The sequence below is a fragment of the Agrilus planipennis genome, unplaced genomic scaffold (assembly GCF_000699045.2).
Source record: "Agrilus planipennis isolate EAB-ADULT unplaced genomic scaffold, Apla_2.0 scaffold68, whole genome shotgun sequence".
Taxonomy (NCBI): domain Eukaryota; kingdom Metazoa; phylum Arthropoda; class Insecta; order Coleoptera; family Buprestidae; genus Agrilus; species Agrilus planipennis.
Window position 1 is genome coordinate 909,154 of NW_020439033.1, and position 14,286 is coordinate 923,439.

The following is a 14,286-nucleotide window of genomic DNA, read 5'->3' on the forward strand; positions in this document are numbered from 1 at the left end:
ACCTCAGGGTTTCAAAGCCAACTTTTGCTAATGTAAGCGCGAAAATTTACAAATTTAAATAAACGAAGTTGAGAATTAATTAATGCAGTTGTAATTGTAAATGAGTACTTATTAATTTAGTTTGTGTCGACTTTAAATTATAGTATCAAAAAAATTACGTATCTCTGTCGAATTTACTAATTACATTATATTGTAATAAAATAATAATTAACTAACACGTTTCGAAAGCATCATCATCCGAAAACTTCATTTCCATTTTTTATTAGTCTTTTCAAGGGATTAGGTAAATGTTTTCGCCAACTTTCACAAATATGGGCCACTTACTTAAATATTTACAAAAAAACACAAATACTGTGCAATAAAGTAATTACTTTAGCAAGTTTTTTTTTCAAACTGGTTACCAAGCTGTCTATATATTTCAATAGACGTTTCGAAAGTAATGCTGTTTTCTTCTTCAGAAAACTATCTCTAACTATTAGTTTTATTAAGATCACTTAATTTGTAGTCTTAATAATTATTTTAGACCACTGTCTTAGTATTCCAAGCTGATGAGGGGATTGTAGTGCCTCAAATGTCCTCCCTTCATTTGTTTGGGGATGTGGGGAAATTAGGGCCTATATGTCCACAGTAAAGCAAGTATTACAGTTGTTTGGAAACGTATGTTTTCTTTTCTCTGTTACAAAATTGTATTGTTATTGATATTTTTTAATTGGGCACGTTATTTAAAATAAACAAATGTATGTGCGATTTCTTTTTATTTTTATTAAAGCACTTAAAATTATTTAAAAAACTACAACAATTACGAAATCATTCTTTTTGCAATAATTTGTGATAATTTCCTGTTGTCTATGGCTGCTAAAGAATAAACAAATGACTCGTCGTTGGTGAGTTTCTTAAGAGCATCTTCTGGTAACGTTTCTATAAGTTTTAAACCTTCTTCCTCCTTTATATCATCAGGTATATACTTTAAAAGGCGACACACATTTTTACATCCAACTTTCCCCATTTCTATACTGTTATCACAAAATAAATACTTCTAAAAACAAAACATTTATTACTTTAATTAGTTGTTGTAAAGTGTATCCACCAAAAACTTACTTTTATTGTAGTACTGTAAAGTTCTAAGTAATATTTCAGTCCGGCTGACGAGTTTCTAGCTTGCTCAGACTCCTTATCAGTCTGACTATCAACTAATTGGCAAAGCAACAAAAGAACATCAGTAAACATCTCCGCAGCTTTATCTAAACCTTTAATGGATTTCACAGTTTTAAAACTATCTTCCCATTCAATTTCCACACCCTGAGGCAAAAGCTATTGGAAAAATTAAAAAGTTTAAAATATCTTTGGTCAAACAATACTAAACATTTCAACAAGTTTAACATAGTTAGGAAAAGGTTGTCCAGGTAGGCAGAAAGGTATATAAGGAATATCCAGCAATATCAAATTCTACTTACAATACAATAATTTATGAAACTGAAATGTGTATACCTTTTTAGCAGTTAATCCATATATTATTAAGAAGTTATTTTGTTTTTATAGAATTAGAAATAATTCGAATTGAAACAGTTAATATTTGAATTATTTTTTTATTTAATTTCATCATTGCACCGCCATCTACCAGTGCTACTACGTATCACCAAGGTAAAATTAGCGAGCACAAACTATCACACCTGTGTTCGCTGGTAATATAATTGTAGTACATAATTAAAGCTGATAGATGGTAGGATGGACCATATAATTATATAAGTTTAGGATGATATTGAAATTAAAGATGTTAATCTGCTGCAGAATTAGAATACCCTGCGATTTATTCGCTTAATACCAAAGCTTTATGAATAAAAAGATGAATATAGGGAGATATGGGCTAGATTAAACATATGAAGCGACCGAGATGCTGATTCTCCTATTATACTGCAAAGAAGCAATAGGGCTGCAAAACGAAGAGATAAAATGTTTATGAATAAATGAATGGAAGGGTGATATGCTAGAAGATATGTGAAACTTAATAATTGAAAAATTAAGAGGTAGATGCAAGGATGAAAGAGAAAGCAGGTCTAACAATAATATAAGGCATAGAATAAAAACGTGTGAAGTATTATATAAAAAAATCTACAGTTAGATAGTATATGTAATAGAAGACTGGGAAATTGAAAAATTAGTTTTAGTTTTTAGCTTTAAAAGAAATTATCTAAAGATAACTGTAATACAAAAGAAGCAATTTACAAAAACCTTTATGGCATGCAAAGAAAAGAAAAATTATTATTAAATATTAGACATTTTTACCTGTATCAGTCGACTTATCCATTCACTGTACTCCAATGACTCAACATTTGGAAATATATATGTCAAAAAGTCCCTTCGAATCTTAATACAGTCTAAGTAAAATCGGTTTATTTTATCCAAATTCTCTACTTGAATTTCATCATTTGTCACTACAATTTTAACACAACTCATTAAAAAAATTGTGTGACGAACCTAAATGTCACTATAATAAGTACATTAACCGAAGGTAATGTTTATTACCTTTGCCACTGAAAATTATTCTATTCAAAACCTCTACAATCAATTTAGCGCAGTTTTGTTTCACACACGAAAATTCAAGAAATTTACATCTCGTTTTATTTAAAGCATTTAAAACTGTTGTAAGAAATTTACAGCTTTTACCATCAATATGTTCAATACCCTAAAAAGGAAAAAATGTCAATTCCGAAATTAACGTTTAAAGCAACTTTTGATACTTACGTGTAATAAGTATAAAATTGTTAATAAATTTTCGTAGTCCGTTTTTGAGACTAAATCATCAATTTTTGGAGCCAAAAAATCTTCAGAATATTTTGCAAAAGAGATATATTCCAATTCAATCAAGGTATTCACAAAGTTTGTATAATTCGGCAACGTTTCCCTTGTTACAGAAAACATTTTCGAAAAAGTTTTAAACCAAATGGAATTTACTTCGGCTACACATTTTATATATCTAAAAGTGTCTCTTAATTTATTTGCATATTCGACATTATAGAGACGTTCCATAAATAAAACCTCCAGTGTTTCTTCTGGACTTTGTAATATTAAAATTAAAATGTCATTGGCTATGGAAGACTCGTCCTGTTCATCTTTAATTCTTCCCAAAACTTTTTTCAAACTCTCCTCAATATTATCAACTATACACAAATCTGAATTCACCCCATATTCATAAAAGAATCTGGTTATTATAATATTTAATTTTGATGGTTCTAAATTCTTAGCGCAATTCAATGCGACTTGTTTAACTTCTTTACTAGTGTAGTTTCTACTTAAATTTAAAATACGAAATACGTCTTCATCGTTGCACAAATGTGTGTACTGTTTTAAACACTTTGTAGCTTTTTTATTAGAAAACACATCGGTATTTAATAATGCAACGAACCATTGTCTTTGAATATCTGGTTCTGAATCGGTGTCGCCAACTCTATCGACGATACTTTCCACATCTGATTCTAGAATGATTTCTCGCAAACTTTTCGGTTTTCGGGAAATCGTCGACAACATGTGAACAAGTTTTTTGGCAGGACCATACGAATTATATTTATTAACTACATTATATGCTTCAAAAGCTATAACAGTTTGAAGAGGGTGTCCCTCAAATGTAATCTAAAATAAAAATTCAAAAACAATAAAACAAGTTTTAGTAACCAATATTACAAAAGACTACGGTCAATAAAAATAAATGTCCCTTGCAGGAATGAGTGATATTTTCCCTAAAAAAATAATTACGTATATTTTTATTGGTTGATATTTTTTCATTATTATCGGTATATTTCATTTAGAATAAATAAAGATGTCACTCAAATTATGAAATGATTTTCTATAATCTACTCTCATCGACCCTACTCCTTTACAGTTAAAATATAAAGCAACAGAAATAACAAAGAAAGAAATAAAACTTACTTCTGCCCAGATACAAAATACATCGACTGATACTGCATTCATAATAAATATACTTGCAGAAATTAAACCATTAATTAACTTGCTTAATAGATTACTTTCTTCATTACAAACTAATAGAAGTCTTAATAAATTTATTAAAGTGTATCCCATATGACTGTAAACACGTTTTGAAGTCCAACCCTCTATTAGATCTGGATTAACTCTTCCAACACCTCTTGCAACTTCTACTCCCGCATCCGTTAGCCTTTCTAGAATTTCTTTATTCTGTAAAAAGAAGACTACAAAGGTGGCAAATATTCTTTATAAATAGTTAAAGGAAGTTTAAATTAAATATTTACCTGAAAATTGTCATCAATAAGAGAAAAAACTAAAATTATCGTCTTCAAAAAGTTAACAGCTGGTGGTAAACTTTTTTGAGGAAGAGCTCTTTTGGAAAATACTATAAATTCATCTACCATTTCCAATATAACTTTCGGAGAAAGTAAACTATGAATTTTTGGAAGACATTCTGATAACTCTACTTCCACCAATATACTTATTAAAACACATTTAGAAAGAGGTGGAATACTGTTCAATAAATGAACAACAGACTCCTGATTTTTAAAAGAACTGTCTTCAAAGTCTGTGTTAACTATAAGGCATAAAACTATGTTATTTACATTTTGTTGAAATTTATATTCAATGTGACTGCTTTTAATGTATGTTTTCAATGACAAGTACTCCTTTACAGAATTTGAAATGGAAAATAGCTCGATTTCCTTTCCTGTAAGTTAAATTAATAACAATTTGTTTAAATAGGTTTGCATTATGATTGGTTACCTCCTCTAAATTTCAAGTCTATAAGTGGTCCAACATCTTTAATCACATTTGATAAAAGCATTTGTAAATAAAGAAAATCATCCGTAGAATTCATACTAATTTATTATTACTGTTATTAATGTTAATCTTCGACTTTTCTTTTATTTCCGACTAAGCTTTTCAAATATATAACCTACAAATTTTTAACCATTTTATAAGTTAATATAAATAGTGTCTAAAGCTCACACGATCCCGTATACAAGACTGGTGAACATAATGCCAAATTTATTCGATGTATTTAAAAAACTGGTATATGAAATAAAATAGGAGAGTTGGTATATATAGCAAAAACTAGATTTGATATTTCGTTCTAAAAACTAAGGATTGGAAAGTATAAAAATTACAAATATTCACGGTCCACTATGTATTAACAGTATAGAGACACAATTTATAAAACAAATTATTTCAGTTTACATTGTTTGTTTACATCTTATTGTTTACATTTATTAATAAATTGCCAATTTATGGCAAAGTCAAACGTATCATATTTGTAAAACAAATCAGTTGAACTAGAAAAATACCTATTCCAGGAGAATGTTACATTTTTAAGAGAAAATTAAATTGTTTCCAAAAAAAGTGATACCGCCAAGCAAATTTAAAAAATGTGGCGGACAATTTCCTCGGATGACAAAGTTTATTTGATAAAATTCTTGTTTAAAGATGGAATGCATATGCAATTAACAAATTTAGAAGATTTGTGGGAGGCAAAATTATCTACAAAAGAATTTATGAAGAAGTTTCAGGCAATTGCAGCAAAACGTTGGAGTTTTTAGTCCTAACCTAAAAACTATTTATTTTTAGGATTTAAATCCACATCTAGATTCTTTTGAATTGAGTAGTATCATTAAACACGTTTCTTCTTTGGTAAAGGATCTTCCTGATAATGAAATAAAAATAATTAAAAAAGGCGATGATGTTCATATTGGATTGAAGTCTAAATGTGATGGAATTACTATTAATTTTGAGTTGCCCCTTAATTCACTACCAAAAAATGCAGTAAGTTTTAAAAAGACAAAAACGATCCTCCTTAATTCCTTCTTTTGAAGATAATTAAAGGATTAATAATACCTTTAATGTTAACTGTTCAACATTTGGAATCATGCCAAAGCCAGTTGTGTGATTTACTTGAAAAGAAAGATGCACAAATTCATGAATATGAAATTGAATTTGGTGAATTGTCTAAAAGTAAGAAACATGTTTAACCTCAGTGAGTGTGTTATTTATATTATTTTTTTCAGAATCTCTGGTAACTGAAAAATTTTTCAGAAAGGTTGCCTTTGATAAACCACCTGATAACTTACTTTTAGATGTATTTTATAGAAGAAGTTTTTGGGAAAAAATGTCCTCTAAGTATGGAATTGAACTACCTTCTAAGTATTTAATCAATTTTTATTTTTTTAATGGCTCTTTCTAAACAATTTATTTGTAGAGTGATTCCTGCAAGTATTACAACAAAACTTAAACGGGGAATGGTTCCAACATATAAGCCACCGGTAAAAAAAGGTGCTGGAATTGCATTTTATGGGGCAGAGACTTCAAAAAAATGAATTATTGAAACAGAAAGCCAAATTTGATATAATAGTTGAAAACAATTTTTTAAATTCAATATATTAACATTTTTAATGAATATGTTTCATTATTAATAATTATGGACTTCTTTTAGACAAATAGTAAAATGATGAGTTTCATTTACCGCCTTTTACAATATCAGCCGCAAAAACGTTTTAGAAATTTCAACGTTCGTGTATTAATATAGATATTCATACTTTAAATCTTTAAAGTATATATGAAAACTTTAGGTCGTGGTATCAAATTAGTTGTTAATTTATCAAAAAATACATTGTTTAGGTAATTAGATAAACCTCAAATGTCAGAAAATATTTTATTAAGTAAACGGAATTGTTTGCAGAGACATTATTTGGCTGATTTTAGAGCCATTACCCAAAAATTATGATTTGCTTGGTTATAGTAAGTTGTCAACTCGTATCTATGGTTGTCAAACTGACGTCTTGTTTTATGGCTGTTTTGATAATTTTGTTTTGATTATGAGTTTATTATATTTGTTAGACTATAATAACCTAATAAGTAATCTGCAAGTATATATTTAAACTGGAGACGATAGTAAGTGATAAAATGGATGAGTCTATCGGATCTCAATATGCTTTACAAGTAGCTTTACATACTCTCAAAGAGCGATGTCAACACTTTCAGGAGAGACTAACCCAGTTAGAGGACGAGAACGTTAAACTCCGAATGAAAATAAACAGCTCGGAAGAAGACAATTGCAGCTCTGTTTCAGAAATTGGGAAATTACGCCAAAAGGTAACTGAACTGACAGAACAAAAAGAACAATTACAAAATAATATTGCGATGGTTGCAAATGAAAATAAACACCTGTGGGCAAGATTAACCAAATTAATGTATCTTAAACAATCTTTAGACTCAAAGCTTAACACAATTAGTGGTAATTTTACTAAAGACTCTGAACTTCGAGGTAGTAAAGATTCTGAAGATGATAAATCTGACAATATTCTTGATATAAATGGTAAAATTAGTTTAGATTTAGAAGATATTTCTCTTAAATTGATATCCAGTATTGCTAAAGAGAAATCTGAATTGGAACTGCAATGTTCAGAAATGGCCGAGTTACAAAACGGAAAACTCAATTTGGAAAACAAGCATGGATTTTCATATTTGATAGAAGATGATAACAATTCAAGCAACAAAAATTTTGAAATCCACATAGACAAACTTAAGAATATAAAAATTCAATTATTACAGCAGAAGGATGAATTACAGAAAAATTTAAAAAATATACAACAAATAAACAGTAAGCATCTTTATATTACTTTTTTTTTTGGTCTATTTATCTTTTATTTTCCTTCTTTTGCAGCTCACTGTAAGAAGTGTCAAAAGGCAGTTTTAAAAACAGATAGTAAGTCAACTCTCACTTCTTTTCCCAAATTGGAAGTAGCAGATTATGAAGAGCAACTTCAACTGGAAAGTTTATCAAAGTGGGCCACACCAGAAAACTCTAGTACATTTATAGATAATAAATTTTTTACAGTAACCGGTGCTAAGTTGAATAACATAAAAAAAGATGCTAGTCAAGAGGTGGATAAGATTTGCCCCATGTGTTGTGAGATTTTTGGAAGTAAAGTGCCCTTTCTAGAGTTCCAGCACCATGTAGAAGCTCACTTTATAGAAAATATTGTTAATTGATTGTTAATAAAAGCAATGATATATTTTTAAGCAAATTGATGAATGTAAATAGGTGATGTTTATTTTTTGTATGTTAAACCATTGCATTATTTAAAAAAAAGCATTCTTAAAATAACATATTTTTATAATTCCTTAATAGTTTTTATCCAGTATTGGATTTTTTGAATTATTAAAATCAAAACTTAAACCTGTTACATAATTTAAAATATAAAAAAATCTATAATCTTGTACCTTTGAGGAAGNGCAACAGTTTTATTGCGGACATCCTATTGAAAATTAATAATTTTTGGAAATTTTTTGACTTGGAAAGGATAAAATACAAAAAATTTATTCTCCATGCAACATATTCAGAAAATTAGAAAAAAGTAAACCTTTAAATCTACGTTTATTAAATTGACATAAAATTTAACTAACTAGAATAGTAAAAAACTAGTTGTAAACTATTAATTATAATTCACCCTAAATCTGAAGGCTTCACATCTTTTGTAGTAGCAGGCTGTTGAGTAGTTTTTTGTAATAAATTTCTACTGAACCAGGAAGGTCTTTCCTTTTTCATTTCAACAATTCTTTTTCCTTGCCAGGTTTCTGCTGGTTTCTCATCTTTTTCTCCTTCATAAAGCACCACTACTTCATTCTCAACAGGTTGTAATCCTAATTCATTTTGGATATTGTCTTTCATTTCTTTAGTTTCATCCATTACTTTTTTGTAACATGTTGCTGCATAATACAAAGAACATTAATACTACATGTAAATATTAAAAGTGAGAAATTTACTCACGGCACAGAACCCCAATTTCATGATCGTCACCACAAACATTACAAACTTGCAAATTGGTCTTGGGCAGAATTAATTTTAAATGATACCCTGGTATACCATATCTTCGTTTATGTCTTCGCTCAATAGTCCTTCTACTTTTCGGTACTGCCCAAAGAAATGCATCGTTCAGGAGATCTTTCAAGTTAAATTTTTTTGTTTGGGGCTTATAGTAAATTTCCTCATTTTCAACAAAAGATAAACAGTAATCTGTCAAGAAAAGTGAGGTTAAGTGACAGCGTGTTGCTAAATCAATCAAGAAGCAGCACTTCATTACGTAATTTTTTGAGTACAAACTTTACCTGGCGGAAACCTTCTCAATAAAGTTAACCTGATGAGATCGTCTACATTCCGCTGGAAAACTTCGCCAAAACTTTTTAGAAATGCAACAACAGCCATCACGGTTTCATTCCCAAACTGTTCGTTCCACTAGTCGTTTTATCCGTAGTGGGACTACAAAGCGGTCAAGTGTGGTGCGATGAGGTGCTTTCTTGTTGCGGCGAATAATCGCGGCTTCACAACAGTCTTGACGATGGCTTGCTTAGGGTCCGCTAGGCTTTGTGTACGAGTGCAAGAAAAACTGTGTCAGTTAGGACATCTATCACAAATAACTAGGAATAATTCGACTTGCGTGCGCTCAAAAGGGTTTCCGGCTTTTATTACTGTCAATAATTCACAGAAATGCCAGGTAAGACTATTATTATATTATTAAATTATTTGATTTGTTAAATTAATGAATTCCATTTTCTTAAGTTAAAACATGAAATAAGGGGTTGTAAAGGGTTAAAGTAAGTTTTCCAACAATAAGATTACGCAATTGCTAACCTTTGCCACAAAACAAATCGCGCGATTGGTGGTAAAAATTTAAAATTAGTGATTTAGCGGCAAAATATTTAAAAATAGTTTTGTCATACTTGAATAGATGGCGATACTGGGATATTTTTAAAATTAAATTGTGTTTCTGCTTTGTTTAATGAAATTGTACATTATTCTTTTTTTTTTATTTGTTTGGCCATCATGCTTTCAGTTAATAATGACATAATATTTAAATGTTGTAGTATGTAAAGATAAATAAGAGCGAAGTAAATTACCGATGTAAACAAAGATTTTCTTATTATTAATTAAGTTCGAAAAGTAGGCTACCAAGCGGATCTAGTTGTATAAAACTTGTATGTGAGTATAATTTGTGTAACTTTCTCATTTACTGACTTTTGCGTTACTTTCTTCGAACATCTTTGCCGTTATCGTTTCATTGACCGCTTCTGGATACTTTTGTTCGTTTTCTACAAGATTCACTTCATATCAATATAAAAATGCGCAACTTTTATGTCTTCGAGTTTATGTATAGATAAATAGGGTGGAACAGCAACAGGTGAATCTTGTAGAAACGAACAATACCGTATTGTTATTAAATACCTAAACCCATATTAGATAAACTTTTAAATTTTTTGACAAATCTTTTTAAGTAACGGTATTAGACATAATATTGACGCAATTTTTCAAATCTCTATCAAATTATCTATAATTTACATACGACAATTTAATTAAAAGTAAAATATGAAAATAAAAGTTGACATCTTTCTATACTTTCCAATATTAATGTGCTATCGCTCAACATTGGAATCAATTTAAAAATATATTTTCATCGTAAGAAGCTACAAAATGCAAACTGTTTACTTTCAGAGAAATAAAAATTAAAGAAGTCTGCTTCTCGTTAGTTTTTATTTCTATTTTGCACATATTTAAACAAATTGTTAATTGTGTTTTTATTTTTTAATTAATTATCGAAAGTAAACAATTAAATATTATTTTAGAGAAAATTTAATCTACTAATTGAAGACTGATGTACATGCATGAGCGAATAAAGAAACAAATACTTTAAAATAGTGTAAATTAATGTTATAGGTATTTTTAAAAAATAAATTGTAAAACTTTCATAATTGACAAATAAAGATTAATGAATTAAGTACACATTATGTAATGGAGTAATGCGGCAGATGGTTTATACTCATATAAAAAAACCTAGCAGTTCTTAATGGTTCAGTATAAAATAAAATAAAATATAGAAGATTGTGTGTCTAAAATATAAGTATTTTCGTGATTTTTTTTGCGTTATAAAATTCGAATCCTTGGAGATGAGCATTTCGCGAGTTTCACCTATGGTGTGTGTCTATATCTGCAACTACTTAACTTTTGTACTAGATATAACAATTTTTAGAGTATTTTGTAGTACTTAATGGTGGTTGTTATAAGTTTTAATGACTTATTTTAAAACCTTTCCCACTTAATTGAATGTAAATCGGGATTATATGTTTGTGTTGGTGTAGTTACCTAATCAATGCCAAAATTCGAAAGATTTGGTGAAAACAGCATTTAATTCGGTTAAAAAATAGTCTAAGTAGTTACTTCTTTTATTTCCAATATTAAGCGGCGTCTAACATTGTTCACTTCCGCATTCCTTAAGGAGATTCAGGTACAATTTGTTCTACTTCTTAATTGCTCACTTAAATGGCCACCGACCTAATAACCATTTCGATGCATTATATATCGTTAGTTATTCTCAATGCGCTTGGAGAATACATTTCGTTCATTAAATTTTCGATTATAATTAAGTACATTAAAATTGTTTCAGGACTTATGAAAATTATGTGGTGAGTACTTATTTTTTGGAACTCCTTAACATTGAAGGTATTTTTTTACGATTTTGAAAGTTAAATTAATATTCGCATATTATCTGCACAGATACGTTTACATTATTACTTTTTATGAGAATATGTCTTTCTATTCATTATAAAGCTATCTATATATATTAATGTGAAGATTCATTTTCAATCTTTTATCCACTACTCAAGTTAGGAAAAACTGTTGCTGTTTAAATTTTATTTCGTAATGTCTCATTTACGCTTACCGTTAATTTGATTATCCTGACTTCATTTTTCTCGACGTTGTTATCGTATCATAGATAATTGATATGGAAAGGTTTTTATTACAAATAGATTGGTTAGATTCCATATTAAAAAATTGACAATGATCTTGTACTACTTATATGGCATAATTGACGAAGCGGTTGCAAAACGTGCCGTTTTTTTTTATAATTGAAACAAATTGCACAACGAATTAACCACCCACTTCTACCAGGTTGTTAAACATTTCGCATGGCTGTCATTGACCGTAATGGTACTAAACAAATCGGTGGGTCATTATAACACAGAAACATACTCATCATTAACATCGTTGGATATGTAGGTAACTCTGGATGTGTGATGTAACAATTGAAAACTACTACTACACACGTCGGTTTCTTATGCAGCCTGTTGAATATGTTTACACATACAAATGAAATCATAAAAGCACGCGCGCAGGTAGATTTGTTAAATTATTATGTGCGAAATTTGGCAAACTTGGCTCTAGAAAGGAAGCTTATAAAGTGGAGCAAGGATTTTTTTAAATCAAACTGAAGCAGCAGGCACTTATTTATTTCAAATGAATTCACAATGGATAGTATTAAAAAATTATTTTTATTTGCATTCGACTTTTTATTAGACGAATAATTAACTAGGGGGGGGGGGCGCTGGCCCAGTATTTTCAAAGCTCTTGTGCAAAACAGAATGAGTTAGTTAGTTAACGTAATCAGATACCGAGGGGACATGGTTTCGCCATCTTTAAATAAATAAAAAAACGAAATGTGTGCTGGGACATATAGTAGAAGTGAAACTTTAACGGACAAGTGGAAAAACGAATCGTAAGTTTTACGGGCAGATTGTTAATGTACTTGAAAACCTACCCGTAAAACTTCAAGTAAAAATTTTGTTTTTACGTTTTTCCACTTGTCCGTTGAAGTTTTACTTCTACTATGTGTCCCAGCACACATTTCGTTTTCACCGGTTTACTGCAAATTATGATTTGGTTTTTACACAGACCGCAAATAGAGGCAATGATGCCCAGCCACGTGGAGAGCAGAGGTAAGAAAACGACAGCTGAGCACAGCACACGCCGCAGGGACTCTAGCAGACTCCTCGCTCTCCGCGCGGCTGCGCATTATATCCATCTAATACAGCCGTTGCCCTCTCTCCTTTCGCCGCTGCCGCCTCGGACCACGCAATATACCGTCTACCCTCTCCACGAGACCGTAACGCTTTTTCGTGACTGAAAAAATAGTTCTAAAACTACAAAAAGGGTTGTACTTGTGTTGCGTTCTAATAATTCCTTTAGTTGTACTGTATAATACTCTGATTTCTGAATACCTGTCAAGTCCCCCAGAGGAAACGTAAAAAGAGTTATTTCTAAATTAGTAGTAAAGTAATATTTTTTCTGCAGTAATCGTTATGATTTTCAGTGAGAATACAACCACAGGCTACATTCATAAAGCAAAGGAAATTATAATCGTCATCATACGATCTTTTTCCCGAAGGCTTTGCTTTTGGGTACCTCCATTTCTTCCTTTTTTGAGCCAATCTTCTCATTTCTTTAAAATCAGAGCGACAGTAATCTAATCTAGGTTTAACTCTGCTCCTATTAAGCCCTGTTTTTTCTCTTGGTATGTTTCTAACTAGCCCTTCACCCACTTCTGCTTATCTTGAGTCAATCTTCGCGTTTTTTGAAAACCAGAGCGATAATATCTAACTCTACTTTCTGTTTTCAGTACATCTCTGACTAGCTCTTTTTGCCTGAGAAGATGCCTTACCTACCTATTTCTCCTATTTTTTATTAACTTCCATGACGCCCTCTATTCCCTACTCTTTTTAAAACCTTATCTCTAAGCGCCCACCGTCCACGTTTCTCACTTATACAGAGCCGTGCTTCAAACATGTTATATATCTCTACCGTTTTTTCTATCTTTCGATTTTATTATCTGACTTCCTAAATATCAAAAATCGACGATTTCTTTTCATTACATAAAATTCCTTCTACCCTTTTTTCCAATTTTCTCAGTAAGATTCTAATTAAGATTCTTGACGTATGAGAAGTCCGATGATATCCTCCGAGGTAGTCCTCGCCCGGACGTCCAAATGAAGTACCATTTTACGTCTGAAATGCTAGCTAGCGCCATCTTTAAAGTTTTCTAAATTTGTAATAAGGTAATAAATAATAATTGCTACACTATTCGTTATGTTTTTCACTGAGAATACTAAGTACCGCACTACAGACTAGATTCAGGATTTTGCAGCACTTAGTAAAACAAAGGAAATTATAATAAAATCCCTATGCTAGAAAAGATTGTTAACTATTCAGCTTCCTTCGTGCACCCAACTGTTTTAAATTACTTTAAAACGTCATTAAAAGTGTTTTGTTTAAGCGCAAGTTTAATTTCGCTCTATTAGCTTGAAGACCGCTGGCGATAATAAACACGTGGTATGAATTTTGAAAGCTTTTTAATATGGCGGTTTAGGCATTTACAATTGTTTTGTTTTTTTATACGTATGTCGGCAAACGGTTGACGATATCTAGAAGTTTTTCAATGATGTAAT

General features: G+C 30.4%; 5 protein-coding genes across 5 annotated transcripts in view; 3 read left to right on the forward strand and 2 right to left on the reverse strand.

Moving 5' to 3' along the window:
• Positions 1-763: 763 nt before the first annotated feature.
• On the reverse strand, positions 764-4,921 carry LOC108732791. Its single transcript, XM_018463755.1, has 8 exons — positions 4,744-4,921; positions 4,263-4,687; positions 3,925-4,188; positions 2,743-3,627; positions 2,524-2,683; positions 2,284-2,432; positions 1,099-1,311; positions 764-1,036 (listed from the first exon to the last, which is right to left on the reverse strand). Exons 1-8 carry the CDS (start codon positions 4,835-4,837, stop codon positions 800-802), a joined length of 2,427 nt encoding a protein of 808 aa, XP_018319257.1. The 5' UTR covers positions 4,838-4,921; the 3' UTR covers positions 764-799.
• Positions 4,922-5,191: 270 nt separating this feature from the next.
• LOC108732794 (non-homologous end-joining factor 1-like) lies at positions 5,192-6,409 on the forward strand. The gene is made up of 5 exons (XM_018463758.1): positions 5,192-5,525; positions 5,584-5,778; positions 5,829-5,967; positions 6,021-6,156; positions 6,212-6,409. Exons 1-5 carry the CDS (start codon positions 5,385-5,387, stop codon positions 6,327-6,329), a joined length of 729 nt encoding a protein of 242 aa, XP_018319260.1. The 5' UTR covers positions 5,192-5,384; the 3' UTR covers positions 6,330-6,409.
• Positions 6,410-6,768: 359 nt separating this feature from the next.
• On the forward strand, positions 6,769-8,137 carry LOC108732792 (protein spindle-F). The gene is made up of 2 exons (XM_018463756.2): positions 6,769-7,612; positions 7,676-8,137. The coding sequence occupies exons 1-2, from the start codon at positions 6,916-6,918 to the stop codon at positions 8,002-8,004; spliced, it is 1,026 nt and encodes a 341-aa protein (XP_018319258.1). The 5' UTR covers positions 6,769-6,915; the 3' UTR covers positions 8,005-8,137.
• A 233-nt stretch (positions 8,138-8,370) lies between these two features.
• LOC108732839 (39S ribosomal protein L32, mitochondrial) lies at positions 8,371-9,417 on the reverse strand. Its single transcript, XM_018463822.2, has 3 exons — positions 9,121-9,417; positions 8,783-9,028; positions 8,371-8,721 (listed from the first exon to the last, which is right to left on the reverse strand). Exons 1-3 carry the CDS (start codon positions 9,215-9,217, stop codon positions 8,459-8,461), a joined length of 606 nt encoding a protein of 201 aa, XP_018319324.1. The 5' UTR covers positions 9,218-9,417; the 3' UTR covers positions 8,371-8,458.
• Positions 9,273-14,286, forward strand: part of LOC108732840 (decaprenyl-diphosphate synthase subunit 1) — a 72,185-nt gene continuing 67,171 nt past the window's right edge. The window contains exon 1 of the mRNA XM_025976615.1: positions 9,273-9,506. Coding sequence (XP_025832400.1) covers positions 9,297-9,506 — 210 coding nt within the window. The 5' untranslated portion in view covers positions 9,273-9,296. The remainder of the gene's footprint in view (positions 9,507-14,286) is intronic.

Bases quoted from the DNA above. Each gene is read 5' to 3' on its own strand.
- LOC108732791 (XM_018463755.1), bottom strand. From the start codon at position 4,837: ATGAATTCTACGGATGATTTTCTTTATTTACAAATGCTTTTATCAAAT. The intron at 3,628-3,924 runs GTAAGTTTTATT...TTTTTATTTTAG, and splicing joins TATTTTGTATCTGGGCAGAA to ATTACATTTGAGGGACACCC. The intron at 1,312-2,283 runs GTAAAAATGTCT...TTTTTCCAATAG, and splicing joins GGATAAGTCGACTGATACAG to CTTTTGCCTCAGGGTGTGGA.
- LOC108732794 (XM_018463758.1), top strand. From the start codon at position 5,385: ATGTGGCGGACAATTTCCTCGGATGACAAAGTTTATTTGATAAAATTC. The intron at 5,526-5,583 runs GCAATTGCAGCA...ATTTATTTTTAG, and splicing joins AATTTATGAAGAAGTTTCAG to GATTTAAATCCACATCTAGA. The intron at 6,157-6,211 runs GTATTTAATCAA...ATTTATTTGTAG, and splicing joins GGAATTGAACTACCTTCTAA to AGTGATTCCTGCAAGTATTA.
- LOC108732792 (XM_018463756.2), top strand. From the start codon at position 6,916: ATGGATGAGTCTATCGGATCTCAATATGCTTTACAAGTAGCTTTACAT. The intron at 7,613-7,675 runs GTAAGCATCTTT...CTTCTTTTGCAG, and splicing joins AAATATACAACAAATAAACA to CTCACTGTAAGAAGTGTCAA.
- LOC108732839 (XM_018463822.2), bottom strand. From the start codon at position 9,217: ATGGCTGTTGTTGCATTTCTAAAAAGTTTTGGCGAAGTTTTCCAGCGG. The intron at 9,029-9,120 runs GTAAAGTTTGTA...TTTTCTTGACAG, and splicing joins ATTGAGAAGGTTTCCGCCAG to ATTACTGTTTATCTTTTGTT. The intron at 8,722-8,782 runs GTGAGTAAATTT...TGTATTATGCAG, and splicing joins TGAAATTGGGGTTCTGTGCC to CAACATGTTACAAAAAAGTA.